The sequence below is a fragment of the Temnothorax longispinosus genome, chromosome 9, assembly GCF_030848805.1.
Source record: "Temnothorax longispinosus isolate EJ_2023e chromosome 9, Tlon_JGU_v1, whole genome shotgun sequence".
NCBI classification, from domain to species: Eukaryota; Metazoa; Arthropoda; class Insecta; order Hymenoptera; family Formicidae; genus Temnothorax; species Temnothorax longispinosus.
The window spans coordinates 500,023-519,448 of record NC_092366.1 but is presented as its reverse complement, the minus strand read 5'-3'; the positions used below and the strand labels follow the sequence as shown (position 1 = coordinate 519,448).

At 39.4% G+C, this 19,426-nt stretch overlaps 1 protein-coding gene across 2 annotated transcripts in view; it reads right to left on the bottom strand.

The window, feature by feature from the left end:
• Window positions 1–18,758, bottom strand: part of LOC139818687 (opioid-binding protein/cell adhesion molecule homolog) — a 96,659-nt gene extending 77,901 nt beyond the window's left edge. For both annotated transcript variants that reach the window (XM_071787508.1, XM_071787509.1), the window contains exons 1-2: window positions 18,666–18,758; window positions 12,288–14,730 (exon numbers count right to left, since the gene is read on the bottom strand). In XM_071787508.1, the coding sequence (XP_071643609.1) occupies window positions 12,288–12,357 (70 nt within the window). In that variant the 5' untranslated portion in view covers window positions 12,358–14,730; window positions 18,666–18,758. The remainder of the gene's footprint in view (window positions 1–12,287; window positions 14,731–18,665) is intronic.
• Between the last annotated feature and the right edge of the window lie 668 nt (window positions 18,759–19,426).

Below are 19,426 nucleotides of genomic sequence, written 5' to 3'. Positions count from 1 at the left end.
TGCTGAATTTTTTTCATAAAATTCCTACTAATGAAGATGTGTAACGATGTTTCCGCTATTTAATATCACGCTAAGGTAAAAGGCATGTTGCAAACGCGCTCGCGCGCGTTTGAAAATAATGTCAGTAATTCACGCGATGTCAATTATCGGGAATTCTCGTCAATATATAAATAGCGTCCTCCGGTTGCTAATTTTTATCGCGTTAGTATTGAAACCGGTGATTAATGGAGCGTGATGCGAAGGCGTTGCACGTTGTAGACTTCATTATAATATAAGTCGATAAGGGGAAAGTAGGTTGCTGCCCGGAGCAAATTCGAAATATCATAGAAAAAGCAAACGCTATTTTTCACAATATACAATGCGCCCCATTATTTTAAGAGTTTTTCTAATCTATTGTTACTCGTTAAAAAAAGCTAGTATATATGCTTGTATATATGCGCGTGCGTTGGCACAATAACAAAACCGAAAGTCCAGTAAATTAGAGCGTGCATTGGGGTATATGATCTGGGTGCAGATATACGTTTTACCACGAAGACCGCGGAGTCTATTTTCAGAATAAAACCCGCGTCTCTTTCATGGTTTTCATAATAGCGGCAATGGGTTCACATAATTTTTTGAATTTTTACGAGCACCCACGAGGACCCAGAGTGCGGGTCCTCGCATTTGTTTTGCGGGGGAAAAATAATAGGCTGCATAATAAAAGATCCATGTGAATCAGAGTACGCGTTGAATTATATTTATCATGCGAACAGATACGCTTTACTATACGAAACATGTAAAATAACGCATGCATGTCGTGCATAAAAACATCCGCGTGTATCGAGAAAAATGTCGGGCAATTCGTGTCAAGCCGACAGATCCTTTTAACAAAACAACTGTCCCCGACAGCGTTACGTGCACTTTCCTCTATCTCTCATACACAGCCATATTCCTTCTTTTATTTATCGATTAAGGGATAAAAATAACGGTCGTTAGCATATTTTAGTACACGGTGTATATCTAATTAGAGTATACAAGCTGTAATTTTATAGCACATCTACGTAAAAGATAATTTTACTTATTTTTTTTTTCATTTTTGCACAATGCTTGGAAATTAAAACAGATAAAGTAAATATACCAATGCCTGGACACATAAATGTACCTATGTCTGGATATTTTTATCATTTTAGTCCTTAAATAAGTTATATAACGCGAATTAAAATCAAAGAATTAAAGATAAAAATATTTTTCGTGTATTATATTTTTATCTTTGATTTTAATTCGCGTTATACTTACTTAAAAATTAAAGTAATAAAGATGTCCAGACATAGGTCTTAAGTGTCTCGGCATTAGTACATTTACTTTAATGTTGCAGAAATATCTGCGCGATTTTAGTAACTTATTGTTAGATAAATCTCTAATTCTTTTGTATCTTTTATGATGCTGATTGATACTGAAACCATGAATATGCTCCCTGTAATCTTCTCGCAGGCTTGAATATATTGATCATTCTTTGCTTTACGTTCTTGCCGTCGATGCGATCATATTGACGAGATCAATGCAACTTTATATAGCATCACGTTCGGCAGCAAAGGCTTTGTGAGTAAGAACGGCAACATATTTTCCATATTCTGAAGAACTCGATTTATTTATTTATTGGAGCTATCGCGAAATCTATCAAGTCTATCTCAAATTAAATATTATCGACTTTTGCCATTTATCTCTCTTTGGAGATATTAATTCTTGCTAAAGAGGATGCTGAATACACCTTCTATATTTTTCTTTACTGTATGTAATTGAATACATATAGAGGAAAATAAAAGTAACGTTTCTTACTACCGCAACTTCTCTGATATCTGCTCCGAGTATCTCTATTGTGCTCTCAGATCGTTGGCGCGATTGTTAGAGCGAACCGACCCGAGCACAATTGATTTTTGTATAACGTGGGCGTGTCGCGCTTTTCGCATTCATCCTGAAAGAAACGGATTTCGTAGGATTGCGTGTAAATGACGAGCCGCATTTTCGGGAGAAACCCCCGATTCACCGACCAGCGGTGCATTCTCATTCGCCAGAGTGTATGGGTAATGAACTAGATTAAGATTAAATTGCACCGAGCAGAATGCTGTATTAACCGTGATGGATTGAGATATTTTTTAGATAAAGCGGAGCACGCTATAGGTATCTATCAGAATTGATTTCGCATGTAGTTAATCCCTCAATAGATTGTTCGACTCATTCAAGTTAATCCTTCTATAATATATGTTATAGATTATTCAATCTTTTCATTCTTGACTGACTGAAAGTATTCAAAATGCTCAATTTACATTTGTGCATAATTCTTCAGGGAAATTCAGTGAGGATAGGGAACTTTGTCAGCGCAATGTCCCATTATAAAAATTGCATATTCTCTCTTGCCTTCAAATAAGATGTTTCCACCTCTTCTAAGCTAGCAGGACCAAATTGGCAGAATCAAACCGGACCTATCAGATCCTGTATCTTACAAATGACGACATAAAACCCGACAAGTGAATTTCGCCTAATGTACCTGCAAAGAGTAATTTACATCAGTATTATTAAATTTTTTATTCTTTTTTAACTTTCTTCTGGACTAAAATGATTTTAACACGAAGCCCTTGCTTCTTTCTCTTTGTTTGTAAAATTCGATAAACCTCTCATGCGCATTTTCTCTTCTTCTTGATTGAGAAAATCCCAGGGCGAAGTGGACGTCTTTGAGAGACAGCTTTGCAATTATCAGATCTCCGATGTTCTATATTTCACGCGCTAACGAACCGCTTTGTTGCCAGACATAGCAGCCATCGTCACGCGTGACAATTCTGACTTTGAAACCATGTTGCAATTTCACGATGATCGTGATAAGAATTCTCGTTATCGTACGTTCGTAGATCGGCAATAAAGAACCATGTACGAAGATGATAAAGCTCGAGAGATCTTTACGCAAGAAGCAATTTTTGCCTATATTGAATTCCGAGTATTTATATAACAATTATTATAACACGCTAAATATGTTTATAATCGGAATATCAATTTATATTATTTCTGGATACATCTGTGGATTATCTTACGTATTTTTATGCACGTTAATAAAATCAATTGGATGTTATTTAAAATTGTCGACTTTTAAACTATGTGGAATATTCGAATAAAAAATAAATATATATCGTTAACAAAAAGTATATATATATATAAATGCCCAAACGGTTTGAGAATTTTGTAATAATTCACGGTACTTGTTATATAGAAATAGTCGTCGATCTCGGAATCGGCATAAAAGCGGGACAGCCCTGCACTCACAGGATAACGTTCCGGGAAAAGTTTCGCGAGGAAAGCAATTTTCCGCTATATCGAGTTCGTGAAAGCGCGCCGGTAGAAAGTTCGCGTCCGGAAGTCGCTACGAGGTGGTGCGGAAATAAATCCGAAATATGGCGCGTTCTTTGCGAGGTGAGTAAGGATCCTGTGTTGCGGTGCGGACCAGGGTTGGCCGAATGCAGGTCAAAGGATTCAGGAGAAGATGTCGTAAGGATCGTTACCATTCTTCAGACTCGATAAGAAACGGAAGAAGTCACGTTTGCGAAATGCATGCGAGGAGTACGCGTTATTGCACCGATACCGGAAGCATCGGGAAACGTAGTTTCGTTCCCGGAATGATATTCATGATATGGAGCTGATATTCCTCGAAAGAAAGACGGAAGGATGCTGCGAGATCCTTGTCGCCTACGTACTAGTCGCTCGCGGCGAATTTATAATCACCCAATTTCCTCAGTTTCTCCCTGATATAATCGTAATTAAGATTTTTCGATCAAGATTCTTAGATGAAAAGGTACGAAGTATCTTCAGACGAGGATTCCGCGTGGTTTAACGACAACTTGTAGAAAACGTTTTGCGATAAAGCGCGCTACAAAATCCCGTCTAAAGGTTACTCACAAACAAGTGTTACTAATATTCCGCGAATATTAGTAGTTTAGGATACACTAAAGTAAAATAATATCAATTTGCCAGTATATACTCTTTCTCTCTCATCTTCAAGTATCTATTACACTTTGAACTTCTTTGCGTTACACTTCACATCTTTATATTTTTCTTCGAAATCACCGAGCACTTACATCACAACTGCTGCCTACCCTGAGAGAAACAGAAAAGAGAGAGAGAGAGAGAAAGAGAGAGAGAGAGAGAGAGAGAGAGAGAGAGAGACCGAGACGGAAAGATCGATCTCATCAAAGAAACGGACGTTAGATATCCGGATGGGAAAACGAGAAGACGAACGAATTACGGTTACAGTAACAACAATTTCGCCGCAAGCCGTTCGCGCGTAATCGACGCGTTTTTTTCGAAACGTTTTGCAGTGCAACCTATTTTCGCGTAGTGCCACTCGCGAAATGGATCGCACTATACGCGAGAATGTTTTATGGCTCGTGGCAATTTTTCAATCGCAATACTAGACTATACTACGCTACTGCCGTACGATATACCGCGTGGCTGACCAGCCCGATGGTTTCGTTAAGAATATTATTTATACTAGAACAAAAAATCTCGCGGAGCATTGCTATATGATCGAAAAGAGTTATGACAATTTCCGATTACGGGTGTACAGGATATCGTGCAAGTGACATATTTTCTTTGAATCATATCAACGAAATAAAAAAAAAAAAACGTTTTCGTAGCGCTATTGTATTAACAATTTTTCTTATAAACCCTTATAATTTCTTTCAACAAAACTTAAACAATTTTAATTATAGAATGCAAGTGACTTAAATCTTTAAAAGTTAAAGATTAAAGTAAATTTTACATAATAAGGAAACGATCAGAAAAATATAAATTAAATATATCCCTTTCCCAAAAATATGTAATTTATATAAACAAAAATCGACTTTACCCTAAGAAATCTGTAATTATTGGAGAAACACCCTATATATTTACGATTGCAATTATTAAGAATTTAAAAGCCTTTTATGCTGTGAGTAAAAATAACCTGTAATATGGCGCACTTTATTTCTCGCATTACTACGAGTTTACGCCGTCTGGATACTTTACGACACCGCGGCGCGCTTTATATACGGCCATCAGGGATGGTTTCTGATATTTCCATAACAGAGCACGCGTTCGTCTCCTCAATCGGATATCGGAGGATCCGGAAGGTGGTCGGGCACAGGATCAGTCGGTGGTCGGGCACAGGATCAGTCGGATGTTTCAGAATTACGGTCGTACCTGCACGCTGATAAGGCGGAGCGGCGATTCAATCAGATCGAGCAGACCTCGGACTGCAGCGCGAAACGTACGTACTATGCACGGACTAACTTATTCCCGCCTCGATCACGTCAAGGATCGTAAACCAGATCGACCGGCGTAGATTACTTTCGTAGCCCGAAAACGTTAACGTGAACTGATCGTCGATTAACGTTGACGTTGTTTTTACAGCGGCAGATTTACAGCTGGCACAATCGATCCTGGCGAACGATCCGTGAAGTTATATACTTACTTAGAATAAAAAGTTCTAGTTGCGAATCATACTCGGAGCGAGCATAAGTTTGAATTAACTTGAGCCCTGCAACTTTGATGATATTACGTTATTTATCTACGAGAGTATCTAACTTATGCAATTAACTTTGTAAACAGGTTGTTCATTATATTTTAATTTTAGTAATATATATTGTATAAGCGTGATAATTAGTTTCGTAATTATCTACGTAATCAACGACAGAGAACAAATTACGCGCGTTAAAAAATTCCCCAAAAATAATCTATCTATATTATCATCAAACTCTCTCTCTCTCTCTCTCTCTCTCTCTCTCTCTCTCTCTCTTTCTCTCTCTCTCTCTCTCTCTCTCTCTCTCTCTCTCTCAATTTACCCTCCAGCAGAGTCGTTTACTGAAGAAGTTAATACCTGCTGAGAACTGGGTTCGCTGAGAGACAGCTAGTAATTAAGCCCGACCGAATCGGCTAAAAAACTTTATCCGAAAATACAAACAGTATCAATCGTCGTCGCTGCAACAGCGCACACGTACTTATTCCCGTGAGGCGTTACGCGTTGCGGTTTAACTGCAACATGCAGGAGTATATATCTCAAGCGACCGGTCTACAAACGCCATGCGTGAGTTCTCCCGAGATCGTCGTGATTCACGCAAATGCGGCGATTCATCGGACTGTAATGAACTGCAGTTCGCACGAGTGTGTCGGCTATAAACGGGCAGATTTATCTCGAGGGTTGAGTTATGCTTGTCTTTGAGTTCGCCTTAACGAACAATTATACGGCAATATTACTTCGCTCACGAATTTGTTCAAGAGGGCAAACACTAATTCACTGCGTGTTGATATTAAGTGCATAGTTACTCGAGAGAGAGACATAGCGTGTGTAATACAGATCGTATACGAAATATTAACTCCTTATCGGTTTGGCAGTGTTCGCGTCGCCGCGAAATGAAGTTCCGTCATAACGCGCGGTAATCGAGAGTCGTTCGTCTACCGGAGGCAGTATTAAGGGAATAAGTACTCGCGTACGTGTGCCAGCCTCTCTGTTTATGACAGGAAATCCTTTTGCCACGCTCGCGCGCGCGCACAATCTCGATCAACGCCGTCGAAAATCTTTGAACCAATTTTAGAGCCATCGCTCTCTTCGACCGTCGTAATCCCTTTTCTGTTCTGGAAGCGATATATAGGTGCATGCGCGCGCTCGTTGCTGCAGTTGTCTGTGCGCGTATAAATTTGCCGGACACATTCTCGACGGCCATTGGAGGAATCGCTTCCTGTTTCCTCGGACGAAGTGGAACGAAGACATTGATAGCTCGCTAAGAGGCACACCGGACGGAGGCTGCCACCTCTTGCCCGTCAACTAATTCTACTCAGATCATTAATCCTCCTGTCGCTATTAAAAAATATAAAAAAATGTCCGCAATCTCTTTTAATACGCTCTTAATACAATCATGATGCAATCTCATACTAGAAGTTATTAATTTTCGTAACATTATATAACCAATATAAGTTGAATAAATTGTTGCAAAGTTTTGCGCTAAAAAATCGCGCTTATGCGTGTTATTATTATTTTGCTCTACAATATCGATTCCTAACTATGATCTTTGTTCGTTACGATATAGTTCAGCTATATAAGATAGAACGCTTCTCGCGGGTGGTAATTCAAAGACAAACTCAGTTTGCATCCAATGGAGAATTATTAAGTAATCTTTGCCTTCTGAAACGGATATCAGTTGTAACCATAGTATAGTAACGTGCTCTGCTATCATGTATAATGGAAAGTTCAGGGTATTCCCTTGCCTGGCGATGCCTGAAGGCTACGATAATTTTACGGCTCATTTGCATAATACCGTCGGCCAGTCACGTGAATCACTTTGATAAGCTCAATAGTAATGGTTTACGCTCTCTGTCTCTCTCTCTCTCTCTCTCCCCTCCCTCTCTGCGTTCGTCTCTACGTTCGTTTGTACCGGCATCTCTGCGGGGAGTTTCGATTTACTGTTCGGTCGTGCCGACCGGCTACACCGCAATTCAATTTTTCGGCATTCGCTATGATATAAAGTAGAATATAGACAAAGGGTGTCCCAGAGTTACCACGGATATTCTACATATCCGGCGACAAAGGAAATTAAAAACGCGTCGTCGTTATTGAAAAAACGTGACTACATCAAGTACTCGAATGACACAACGTTTAAAGAGACGTCGTAAAACTGTCTAAAGAATAATTCAATCTTCCAGACGTCTCTTAATATCTTAAATGTCTCGCAGACGTCTTTTGAACTTTTGCGTCATTCCGGTAGTCTCGATATAGCCGCAAGTACTTAATAAATCAGCGAAGCGTTAATCATTAAATAAACCTACTATTCTCGCCATCTGCAGACTGCGACTATTTTTAAATGCGCATGCATCTTATCGAGCCTACACAGTTAATTTAATGCATTCGGAAAACGATACATTCATCGGGTGCATAAAAGTTAAGCCGGTGTCGAGTTTAATAACGCGCGTGCAATTAGATGCAACACACGTTGTGCAAATCCACGATACACCGTCGTTTCTGCATAAATACTGCTGTATAGAGGTGTATAATAACATCGACTCTCTTCTCTCTACAACTTCAATGGAACACAGCGGCGTTCTTGCGGCGTCTCTATCTCTCTCCTCCGCCCACTCACGACGAACTCGAGTTTGGCAAATTGGCTTCTCGACTTACAATCAACCGCATTCCACAAACGTGTTACACGTCCGCTCGATATCTATAATTCTCTGGCGCAATGCTCGTCGAAAGAGACATCGGACTATCAATGTTTGGATAGCATTTACATATTATGCACGTACAACTGTATCGCGCGGATCGATACATTAAGAAATTCGAGCAACGACTCGTTGAGATATGCGAAGTGATAGAATTCACTCGCGAAATCGATTCTCTTGCCCGTTCGTCCCGTCTACTTTCAATGGTAAAAGTGATCAAAGTAAATATATGGAATGTATGTGGGATGAAAATAATCGTCTATACCTCTATATAGAGCGATACAAATCCGACATTGGTATAAAAAAGCAATTTGTATTTCCATGTCTCTCATTGTGCGATAAATTATCGACCTTTTCATTTCAGCGCAATAAATATTACCTCTCTTACCGCTTCAATGAAAATATCTCTTTCAAATAAATTCTGATTTCATCGATATTTTCGAAACACGGTTTATTACAAAAAGCCGTAATTTATACAGTTTCTATTGGCGATATATAATAGTGATTTTGCGAATAAATAAAGGCAAAAATTTTTGTTCGTATTACGGATTTGCAGGATCACAACAATACATCCGGAGGATCGTTCGAGCTTGCTCGTTGTAATGCTTGCAGTTGTAATTAGCCTTCGTTTAATGGATAACATGCAGAAATCACATGAAGCTGAAACTAGCGGCCGACCAGGGCCGAATAAGTGGTGTAAGGGCCCCGGGTTTCAAAATGAGATAGCTCACAAAAGTCAGTTAAAATTTTGTGTGTGTGTGTGTGTGTGTGTGTGTGTGTGTGTGTGCGCGCGCGCGCGCGCGCTTTCGGGTGGACGAACCTATTTTGCAGGTTTAATTGTTTATTTACGCAACTAATCGTTTCTCTAACACAACCATTGTTATCGGATATTATTTCTCGCAACATTTATTGTCAGAATACAAAATTTCAAACGATTCGTATTTTGCGTTTGGGAGATATAGCTAATTTTTGAGTAGACGAACCTATTTTGCAGGTTTAATTATTTATTTACGTAACTAATCGTTGCTCTAACACAACCATTGTTATCGGATATTATTTCTCGCAACATTTATTGTCAGAATACAAAATTTCAAACGATTCGTATTTTGCGTTTGGGAGATATAGCTAATTTTCGAGTAGACGAACCTATTTTGCAGGTTTAATTGTTTATTTACGTAACTAATCGTTTCTCTAACACAACCATTGTTATGACAAGACGAATTCCGAACGTAATTCCCGCCCAGGATTACCAAAACTACTAAAAGGTAGAATCGTTTCTCCTGTATTCTGGTATTCTTAAATACCGCGGGCCGCTATCGCATTCCAGTTGATTTCCATGCAATGAATGGACTCATGAATAAAGCGCTTTAAACCGGATCGCTCGAGATCGTTCGGCGAAAGGCATTCTGCCAATAATTTCAGAGCGAACTCTATCGACATACCGAGTTATTCATAATTCGCTATATGTATGCCGAATTGCATTAAATCGAGAACAGTCGGTAGGAGCAATGAACGATTTGATTGTTGAGATCAGGAATTTCAAGTTGTTCTTATACCTGTATTTCTCTGTATATAACTTTGTCGAGCAATTTGCGGATTACGAATCACTCAGCGATCGAACATTTTTCTCGCTAAGAGATCAAAAAGCTTTTTTTTTCAAATAGTAAAAGATTTACTATTTAGAACACTCCTTGAAAGAGATACTATCGATCGGATGTCGTGTCGGACATGTAGCGGAAATTCACTCGTTCGTCATAAACACGCTTCACGAGTAAACCGTATATAAATTACCTGAAATTTTGCCACGTCCAGGAATGATAAATAATATGGGGCCATAATGTTACATATATACAGACACATTGCCGATGCAAGGAAATTCTATTTACGGCGTATTTTCCTGTATCGTGAAATTGCATTTCAAACAGAAATTCTATTAAATACTAAGAATATCATTTACTCAGTTATATTATTAAAAACTTATAAAAAAATATTATTAAAATACAAAATTAAAATTATATTTTTGATAATGAGTTTTAGGACGATTTATTTACTTAGGATTACTTTACTTCAAACTATAAATTAATTTATTGCAAATTTCATGCAAATTCGATGAAACTGACGATAAAGGTAAATATTGAGACAAATTATCGAATTCGGTAGAAGTGAGTAGATAACTTTAGATGTATTTGCATATAAATAAAAAACTTCGATATAATTTCGCGACACCGTTAGACCTCGAAAAACTGCAAACCGAATTAGACATGCTCGGTAATTAACGCGTCTCGGTTCTGCCGGCTGTTAGCTTTGGGAGAATAAACATTGCTCGAATTAGCAGAACAAATTTCCCTCGTTTCCCAACGGTGCTCCTCGCTCTTCCGGGTGACTTTCATCGTGTGCCACCTCTGGCCCGTGAATCGAGAAATGGAGGTGTCCGGAAACTCCATCGAGGAGCACGAACTTTCTTACGAACGTCATGGAAAATTGAATTTTTAAGCGACAGGTTATTTGCGACTGGCCGACCGATTCTGATTGATTTTTCCGTTTGTATTTTCCGATTTCGTCGTGATTTCTATGAAGCTGAAACTAGCGGCCAGCATTAGCGGCCGACCAGGGCCGAATAAGTGGTGTAAGGGCCCCGGGTTACAAAATAAGATAGCTCACAAAAGTCATGTGTGTGTGTGTGCGCGCGCGTGTGTGTTAGTGTGTGTGCGCGCGCGCGCGCTTTCGGGTAGACGAACCTATTTTGCAGGTTTAATTGTTTATTTACGCAACTAATCGTTTCTCTAACACAACCTTTGTTATCGGATATTATTTCTCGCAACATTTATTATCAAAATACAAAATTTCAAACGATTCGTATTTTGCGTTTGGGAGATATAGCTAATTTTCGAGTAGACGAACCTATTTTGCAGGTTTAATTATTTATTTACGTAACTAATCGTTGCTCTAACACAACCTTTGTTATCGGATATTATTTCTCGCAACATTTATTGTCAGAATACAAAATTTCAAACGATTCGTATTTTGCGTTTGAGAGATATAGCTAATTTTCGAGTAGAGAAACCTATTTTGACGACGACGTTCCCGTGCTCGCTTTCTTTTTTTTTTCAAGAGAAAAGAATATCTGATGTAACCGCGATCTCAATTTTCTTACAAATGTCCTGCTAATTATTTCAAGTCACGACAAATTAACTCCTAATCATTCATTAACCGCGAGATATCGTAAAATGGAACGAATTTGTGTTACAGGAAAATAAAAAAAGCGTTCGATCCGTTAATAAACCACCATCTAAAAGCTGGTTACCTCGGAGCTCATTAAATCGCAATATTCTGTCGAAAATTGGGTCTCCCTTACAGTATTTTATTCGTGATATACATTTCGATATAATCGCGTCCGCACGAGCGCGTGTGTGGGAAAACAATACATCGTGTCGGTGTGGCCCATTTTACCGACACACTCGCGCTTTGTTCGAATGAGCGACAGGGTGTCGTTCCACCGCTTTAAGTTTATTTGGGCCATCAGAAAATAGCAAAAAAAAAATATTTGTCCGTCCACCGCTCTAGATTACGTTCACAGAACTCTATTTATATGCATAAAACGTACGTATTTGTGCACTTGCATTCCGTAATAATCGGCTTTAAATTATGATTATCGGTGCAATCATCTATTTCATTCAATCGTTAAATTACTGCGCGCCGATGTAAATTGAGAAATTTATTCGAAAAAGAGCGTATAAACGACTATAGAATATCCGCCTAAATCTAAAAAGTTATAATCTTTTTCACTTCCTATCTTATAATTTCATTTTCAAAGAATAATCTCTTTTTCCAAATTACTCACGTTTTATAAAATATCTTCTTTAATATACAAAATTTAAAACTTTTAGGGTTTTTCCTCGCAATATTGTTATTATGCTCTTTTTATAACAAATTTATCAACCGTTATAAAATAATGTATCTATTATAAAAGTAAATACAATTAAGCAACAATAAAATATGTATATATCTTGTGCGGCTCGATCATCTCGAGGCTCTCGTGAAGAAAAGCTGGCGCAATAATACAAGATTGTACTCACCTGTCTGATGCGAGAGAAACGTTATCAGGGGCAGCACGACGCGCAGCCATCCTCCTCGATGATCCTTCATGCTGGGTATTTTTCTGAGCGGTATCGGACGGCTCTTTTCTTACCCTCCTCCACGAATGACGACGACAACGGCAACGACAGCGACGTACGACGAAACTGATCTCGTTGTGTCACACTCGCCGCTCTTTTAGTGACAGTTACTCACTGCAGCATCCCGGCACTGAACAACATCCGTGAACGACGTACACATCACCGTCATTCTCTCGTAACTAATCGCGCACACCACTCGTTTGTCGCCGTGCGCCGTATCACATGTCGACTTTGATAAGGTCTATCATTTGTCCCGCGACGACAATCGTCGACTGTTAGTCGATTATTGTTTTCCGGTGATAACTATCCGCGATCGCGACCACGCACCAACTTCCCTATTGAATATTGTTTTTTGCCCCCAAGATAACTCTTCGATTACGTCGTGTGATTCTCTTTTGTGGTAATCTCTCTTTCTGTGATTCTCCTTTTGTGGATATTCAAACGAATCGACAGGCTATCAATGTATTGCTTTGATGATCGTCGACGAACAATGCCCGTTTTCCTAATTCTCTTTGTGCGAGGTATATGTGTGAAAATTGTTTCTTCTTTCAATATAACCCATGAATAATCTGTTTTTAAATCTTAGATTTCTTCCGTTTTTCTCTTCGTGACGATTCTTTTCGACAAGTCGAATTTTCATGCGTGCGTCGATGCTCGAATGTTCAAATCACGAAACGACGTCATCGTAAGTGCATGGCCGGAATTTCATTTGCCGACACTCGCTTTACCGGGTACAAGTTCGTGACACGCGGTTGACGATTATTGTCAGTTTAACGAAGCACATACGGCACCGCCCGCATTCTGGCTCGCCTGAAACTGTCGAGCACAAAACGAGGTTGATTTTCACGGATTTCGAACTGCTTCAATTCGCGTGTTCTCTTCGCTCCTATATTTTAAAGATTCTCGTATACCCGCGAAAGGATTCTTCGTAACCGCGCCGAAGTTCATGCAATTTTGTTGTGCCTCGGTAATCAGGACTATATACTAGAAATTTATTCGCTGTACCTCTTTTATTCACGAGCGTTACGTGCCATTCTTCAAGTTCGTGTAATGATACCCAAGAGATCTTCCGACTTTTCTAAACTCACATTGAAAGTAATTAATTACCGTGAGGCATGCGCGTCTTCGTACTTTAGATACTACGTTAATTACCTCTCTTCCGATTTACTTCTTAATTGCTCGTACACCACGATTTATCGACTCTGGCACGTATCCCCCGACCCTTTTACACGAGCTCTGTTTGATATGGCATGTCAATATGGAAAGACCCTTTTTTTTCGATCCCCCATCGAACAAGCTTTGAATCACGATGAGATGCTTCGTGACGCGTTAAATTACTCGATTTCGAAGTACCGACAAATATTTACCAAATCTGACACTATTTCAAGTCGTTTTTGCAATGACGTCACGGGAATCGATCTCGTCCGCAAAAAAAATCTAAGGAAATCCGCACTTACTCGATCCGCACTCGTGTGGATCTTGTAGCACGCACGATCACTTATTTCGAATAATACACTTGTTCCTAATTTCCCATTAACTCTTGTTCTCAGTTCTTTTCGGGATCAAGCATTTCAGGTCAATTTCACAAGATCGATGCACAAATCAGTGTCCGCATCGTATTTGACGTGAGGCGTTTCGAGATCTGTTCGAGGCACTAAGAATGATCCGGCACTTTTCGCTTCACACCTCAAGACATCGACCCTCTCGATAAAATTGCATTATTTATCAGACACGCTACGTGCCTCGCGCGCAGTTTTACGACCCAGCATTATCGATTGTCCGAACGACCAGCCCAGGTATACGCTTTAATTCACCGGCAGGCGCATCGTTTATGCCGCAACCTCTGCGTCGCGACAATCCGCCTCTCAAAAATTCGCAAGACATAGAATAAATTTGTTCTCAGCGGGCGATCCTTTGATCGTCCGAGGGCGATCGGGCGAATTCTCCTTTTTTTCTCTTCTCTGTAGAATTACAGTTTCAGATTTTCACAGATTTGTTGCCGCGGCGTGATTGAAGCAGCTTACGCGCGCGTTGCTGAATCTAGTGCGCGAAGTTTAAAGCTCTTCGTGAAGCTCACGTCAATGATTTGATCGATTTGAGACGAGAACAAGTGCGCTCGATTTTAGGCAGCCTTCTAATCCTGGTTCAAGAAATCTCCGTCTTCGCTTGGCAGTGTACCCCCCTTCCATGGGTTGCGCTCCATTAACCCGAAGCAGAGATGTACATTAATCGGTTAAATCTTGAATCTTCAATTTTATAGAAATTTCTTTCACCGCCACTCACATTTCGTTATGTGAACATAACCGTTCCGTAGAAAATGGCAGCATCTTTGTGTTGTAATTTTCTGTAACAAATAAAAAAATCGGTCGTATTAAACATACAATCAATCAAATTCAATTTAATGGTTATTTACGACAGATTTATTAAATGAGCTCGTCGTTTACGAAACTCGTAAATTATGTAGATAGATCATAAGATTGATTGGTAATTCGTTCCTTTCATTCTCTTGCTTAAATTGTTATCATAATCTTTGTTTCATTCTCATGACGAGTTACACAAACGCGACATCCAATCCAGTCGTCTCACGTGGCTTACTTGGTCGCGGCACAAACGTCGACAAATTTCTCATCCGGTACACTCTTTCACAACCGTTGCAATCGTTAGCTGCTTGCAAAGTTGTAACCGCGTGAGTCTTCCGGAAAGCTGCCACGTAACCGTCGAATTAGAACGACGATGAAAGACCAATTCCCGGGTAATCGAACTAGCTCTCGCTTCCCGTTAGCCTTCGTACGAGACGTTATATTGCTTCATCTCTTGAGTTCGACAGAAATTCCCGAGCTGCGCCAAAGCGGAGCAGTCGGTTTTTTCTCATCTCCCCTTTAACGTCCCTTAACGTCGAAATATCGTTCATCAGCCTCCGTCGTATCCTCTTTCGATCACTCTTGCGTAACGGATGAATGTATCTCGTTGCAGAATTACGACCGTTTGCTATCTCAATAAATAATCTTGATCAATTAATTGAAACTATATAGATACCACATAATTATATATAATATTTAAACAATGGTATATTAATTAACTTATTCGCGAATAATTGAATGCGAATGTTTGTATTACGAATCTAATGTAAACGGTCATGCCTCTCGCCGTTGGTTTAGTATATATGCTTCTATATCCACGCTTTCGTACCAGCCGAATGTGCAGCGAGCTATTTAAACTTTCGGTCAACGGAGGAGTAGTTAAAGTTTGAGAAATTCGGGTAACGCGTGTGTACTTTAATTAACACGCATACGTAGGAAGTTCCTTGGTTATTAAGCCCTGTCGTCTGGAAATTGGATGTACAAATCCTGCAATGCTCATCCTGTGGTGTTATACATATATATATATATATATATATATATATATATATATTCACATTTGTATCAGCGCATATTCATATAAATTCTTGATTTGTCGTGAAATATAGTTGCGCAGAAATAAATTCAGCGAGCTAACATTTAATGACAAATGGGCTTCAATTATTATTGCCTTTCCTGCAGACATATTTGTCTCATTGGTTTATATTTACATTTCATTAAACTTTATGTTTCGAAATGACACGCGTATTCTGTTTGAAAAATTCATTTTTCATATATATTTAACTCTATAAAGCTTATAATAAGACTAAGAGTCCAGGGAGATTGAAATGAAGGATTCACTTGGTTAGATTTTAGCCGAGCTGCCCCAATTATCTATGGAACGGAAAAAGCTCGGGCGGGGGGAATGCAGCTGATTACCGGCAGGGTGTAGTAAATCCTAAAATCCACTGAATTTCGAAGCTCCGAGGTATGTCGTAATCGAGTCACTCCGCGGTCAATCTTAAACTACCGAGTTATACGAGTGACTCTGCGGCACTCGCGCTCCGGCACTTTAATCCGAGGGACTTGAGAGTGCACCTGGTAGACGACGCTGGTATATCTCTCCCTGGTATATCTCTCCCTGGCTGCGAACTTCGGGTTAGCTCGCGAGAGAGAGACGGGCGTTAGGAGGGCGCGGGAACGGTAGACCCAATTACATCTCGTTCGTGCAGAATTGGACGAATACATACAAGATGCTTAAGACGCCTTAACTATCTTGGGATTTGTACTCACATTCTAACTGTCGAGATTCGTTTAAATACCTTACGCTGGACTTTCGTCGCGTCGGTTATACCGAGGATTTCTATCAGCCGATAAATCCATCACTGCAAACGCGGACAAATGGATTTTACTCAAATAGGCTCTTGTGTATTCGTAGTTATTGTAATTTATGATTTTGATTTAAATAATTTTTGTTTCAATTACCTCACATAATTTTTACGATTCTATTTATGATTAATTTTCTAATATTCATTTATTGTTTAATCAAGCAAAGAAATTTTACAATTGCATTGATATAAAAATATGAGAATAACTTGTTATCTTCGTTTTGTAACTTGCTCGACAAAGTATTTTTTGAGAGATTATTTAAAAATGTACGTAATAATATTTTTTTGAAATGATTTAATTATCTCGTTCGTTTTATAAATTAACGACACAATTTTAATTGAATTTTAGTAACGCTGTTGAGATAAAATTCAAATTTTGTTTTTATCGATAAAAGCAGTGATAATTGCAGTAATTAACCGGCAGATATTTTATTCACGGAAAGATCTAAAAAAAAAACGACTGGCAAAACGGACAAGCAAATTGCGTAAATATTTCACAATCGTCGTATTTATCGTTGTTTACAACAGAACTTACGCTTTGTTATACACAATCACGAAAAGAATCATAAATAATTTAGCCACCTGCAAATCTGACCGTCCGGTTGTCATGAATATTTAACGACTGTTGCAGGCACGACGCGCAATGCGAAATCTTTCTTCGTCGCGCCGCGCTATTGCACTTTGCGTTGGTTGACCCCCTTTTTATCCGCAACGCCCACAATTGTCAGAAGTTGGAGACGACCCAAACGTTCCGAATGATAAGTGTACTAACTTCTCACCTCCTCGTAAAAATTATTTTTATTGGCTTACTCGATAAGGCCATCACCTAAATTAATAAGCTTGTTTGCAGTTCGGCTAAAAGCTTACCCGAATAATTCAAAGTCAAATAAAGAGAAGCAGTTAAAATCGAGATATTTGGCAAAGAACGATGATTCGAATAAATTCTTTACGCGTATAAAATCATTTTGAAAACAAGATATGCGATATCGTTGCACGCAATCCGCCCCTCGTTACAACACTTCGCGAATTATGTCTGCGAAGTGCGAGCTTGCATGTAATCGACAAATGAAGCAATCTTCTCGTGCTGTGTAATCATAAAGTTCGTAACTACCTTTTCGCACGGTCAATTGGAAACTAACCGCTCATGCGGTTGCCAAAAACCAAGTCACTATATCGTTAGCACGATCAGCTCAAAGAGAATTTCGTATACGTCTAAGGAAATCTGTCACGCCTCGCTATCTCTTTGCCACTATCACCCTTTTCCGATTCTTTGAATCCGATAGTCTTATCTTTAACACAATTCCTATTTTCGGGAATAATAAAAAAAAAAGAGGAAGAAAGATTTTTCATATAAATCTATTAATTTATCACAGTGCGTTATAATCACATTTGCTTTTAAAAATTGAAAAAGAAACTAAAATAAAAAAATAGACCTTTCGAATATTGCGATATTCTTTACATGTATCAAATATTTGTGACAGTCGAGATATTGAAATTTATGAAACCGTTATATTATACTCTTTATTCAAATATATGTATAAATTGTCAGAGGCAAAGGTAGATGTAATAAACCAGAGGGCAGCGAGATACTATGCGAATGTATGCACGTTTGTTACTTTAATCGCCGGAGATGATAGTGCGGCACGGAATCGTGGTATCCCGACAACGGTATAACGGTGCAAATAAGAGCACGATTTCTCGTTAGTCGCGATTGCAGCTGCGCTACTGAATGGTCAGCGACGAAGTGTTATAGCTCTCACTGGTACAAAACCGCGATACGTCCTGACTTTCTCGGGTTGTATTTTATTCGTGTCGCACATAAAATCATTACCGGAGAAAATTGAGGAGAGAACGGAGAAACTGATACGAGAAAAATGACACTTATTTAAACATTGCAACTTCCGAAGTGATGTTCCAATAACATGAATCCTCGATCCGTCACATAAATCTTGCATTCGACTTTCGATAGTCTGTTCAACACAATTTCATTTTTGTATTTCGGTCGATGAATTCAATTAATACTCTCCCGGCCATACTCTCACTAACGAACTTACGTTCTTATCAGAACGGGATTCTGGTCGTGAGACGCGGAGCGGATTTAAGTTGCCCGCGATATATAGGGTGATATCACTACGTGGCGGCTTGCCCGCAACTGAGAGAGCTTTCGGACCAACCCCGTCCGAGTTTCCCGGATCGGCCGCGGTAGCGCTGCGTAACCGAATCCACCCCCGTTCTCCCTCTCTTTCTCTTTCTCTGCTCCTGCCCTTTCCCACCCCTTGTTCGTTTCTCTTTCTCGCACTCCCGTGTCCCACCAGCTTCCGTTGCCCCCACGACAAAAACAATTGCCTCTCCGTCCCCTCTGTGCGCCGCTGCTTCCTCGTCTCGTCGTACTGTCCGATACGTATCTGCATTCCCTATGTATTAGGTAGTAAAGTGGCTCCACTCTCACCCTCCACCGAGGAAATCTGGAATTCTTGTCGTATTTAAATTAGCGTCTACGGCGACAGTGCTTAATGCCGGGTAAGGGAGGTGTGCCTGTTTCGCGAACGACGACACTCCGGAGCACTTTTTCAGCACGAGGTCGTAACTCGGCGAGCGCGATAAAAGAGGCAGAGTCATAAGGTAAATTGTAATTAAAAGTAAACATCGCAAGCAAGCCAATTCGTGCCGTTTTATTGGTCGTTTAAGAGATATTTGATACGGAATAATCGTTTCGAATATGTATTTTTATCTTCATATTATTAAAAATAATATCCACTTGTTGCATATCAAACTGCACATCTAAAGATAAATTTATGATTTCTTTTAAATAATG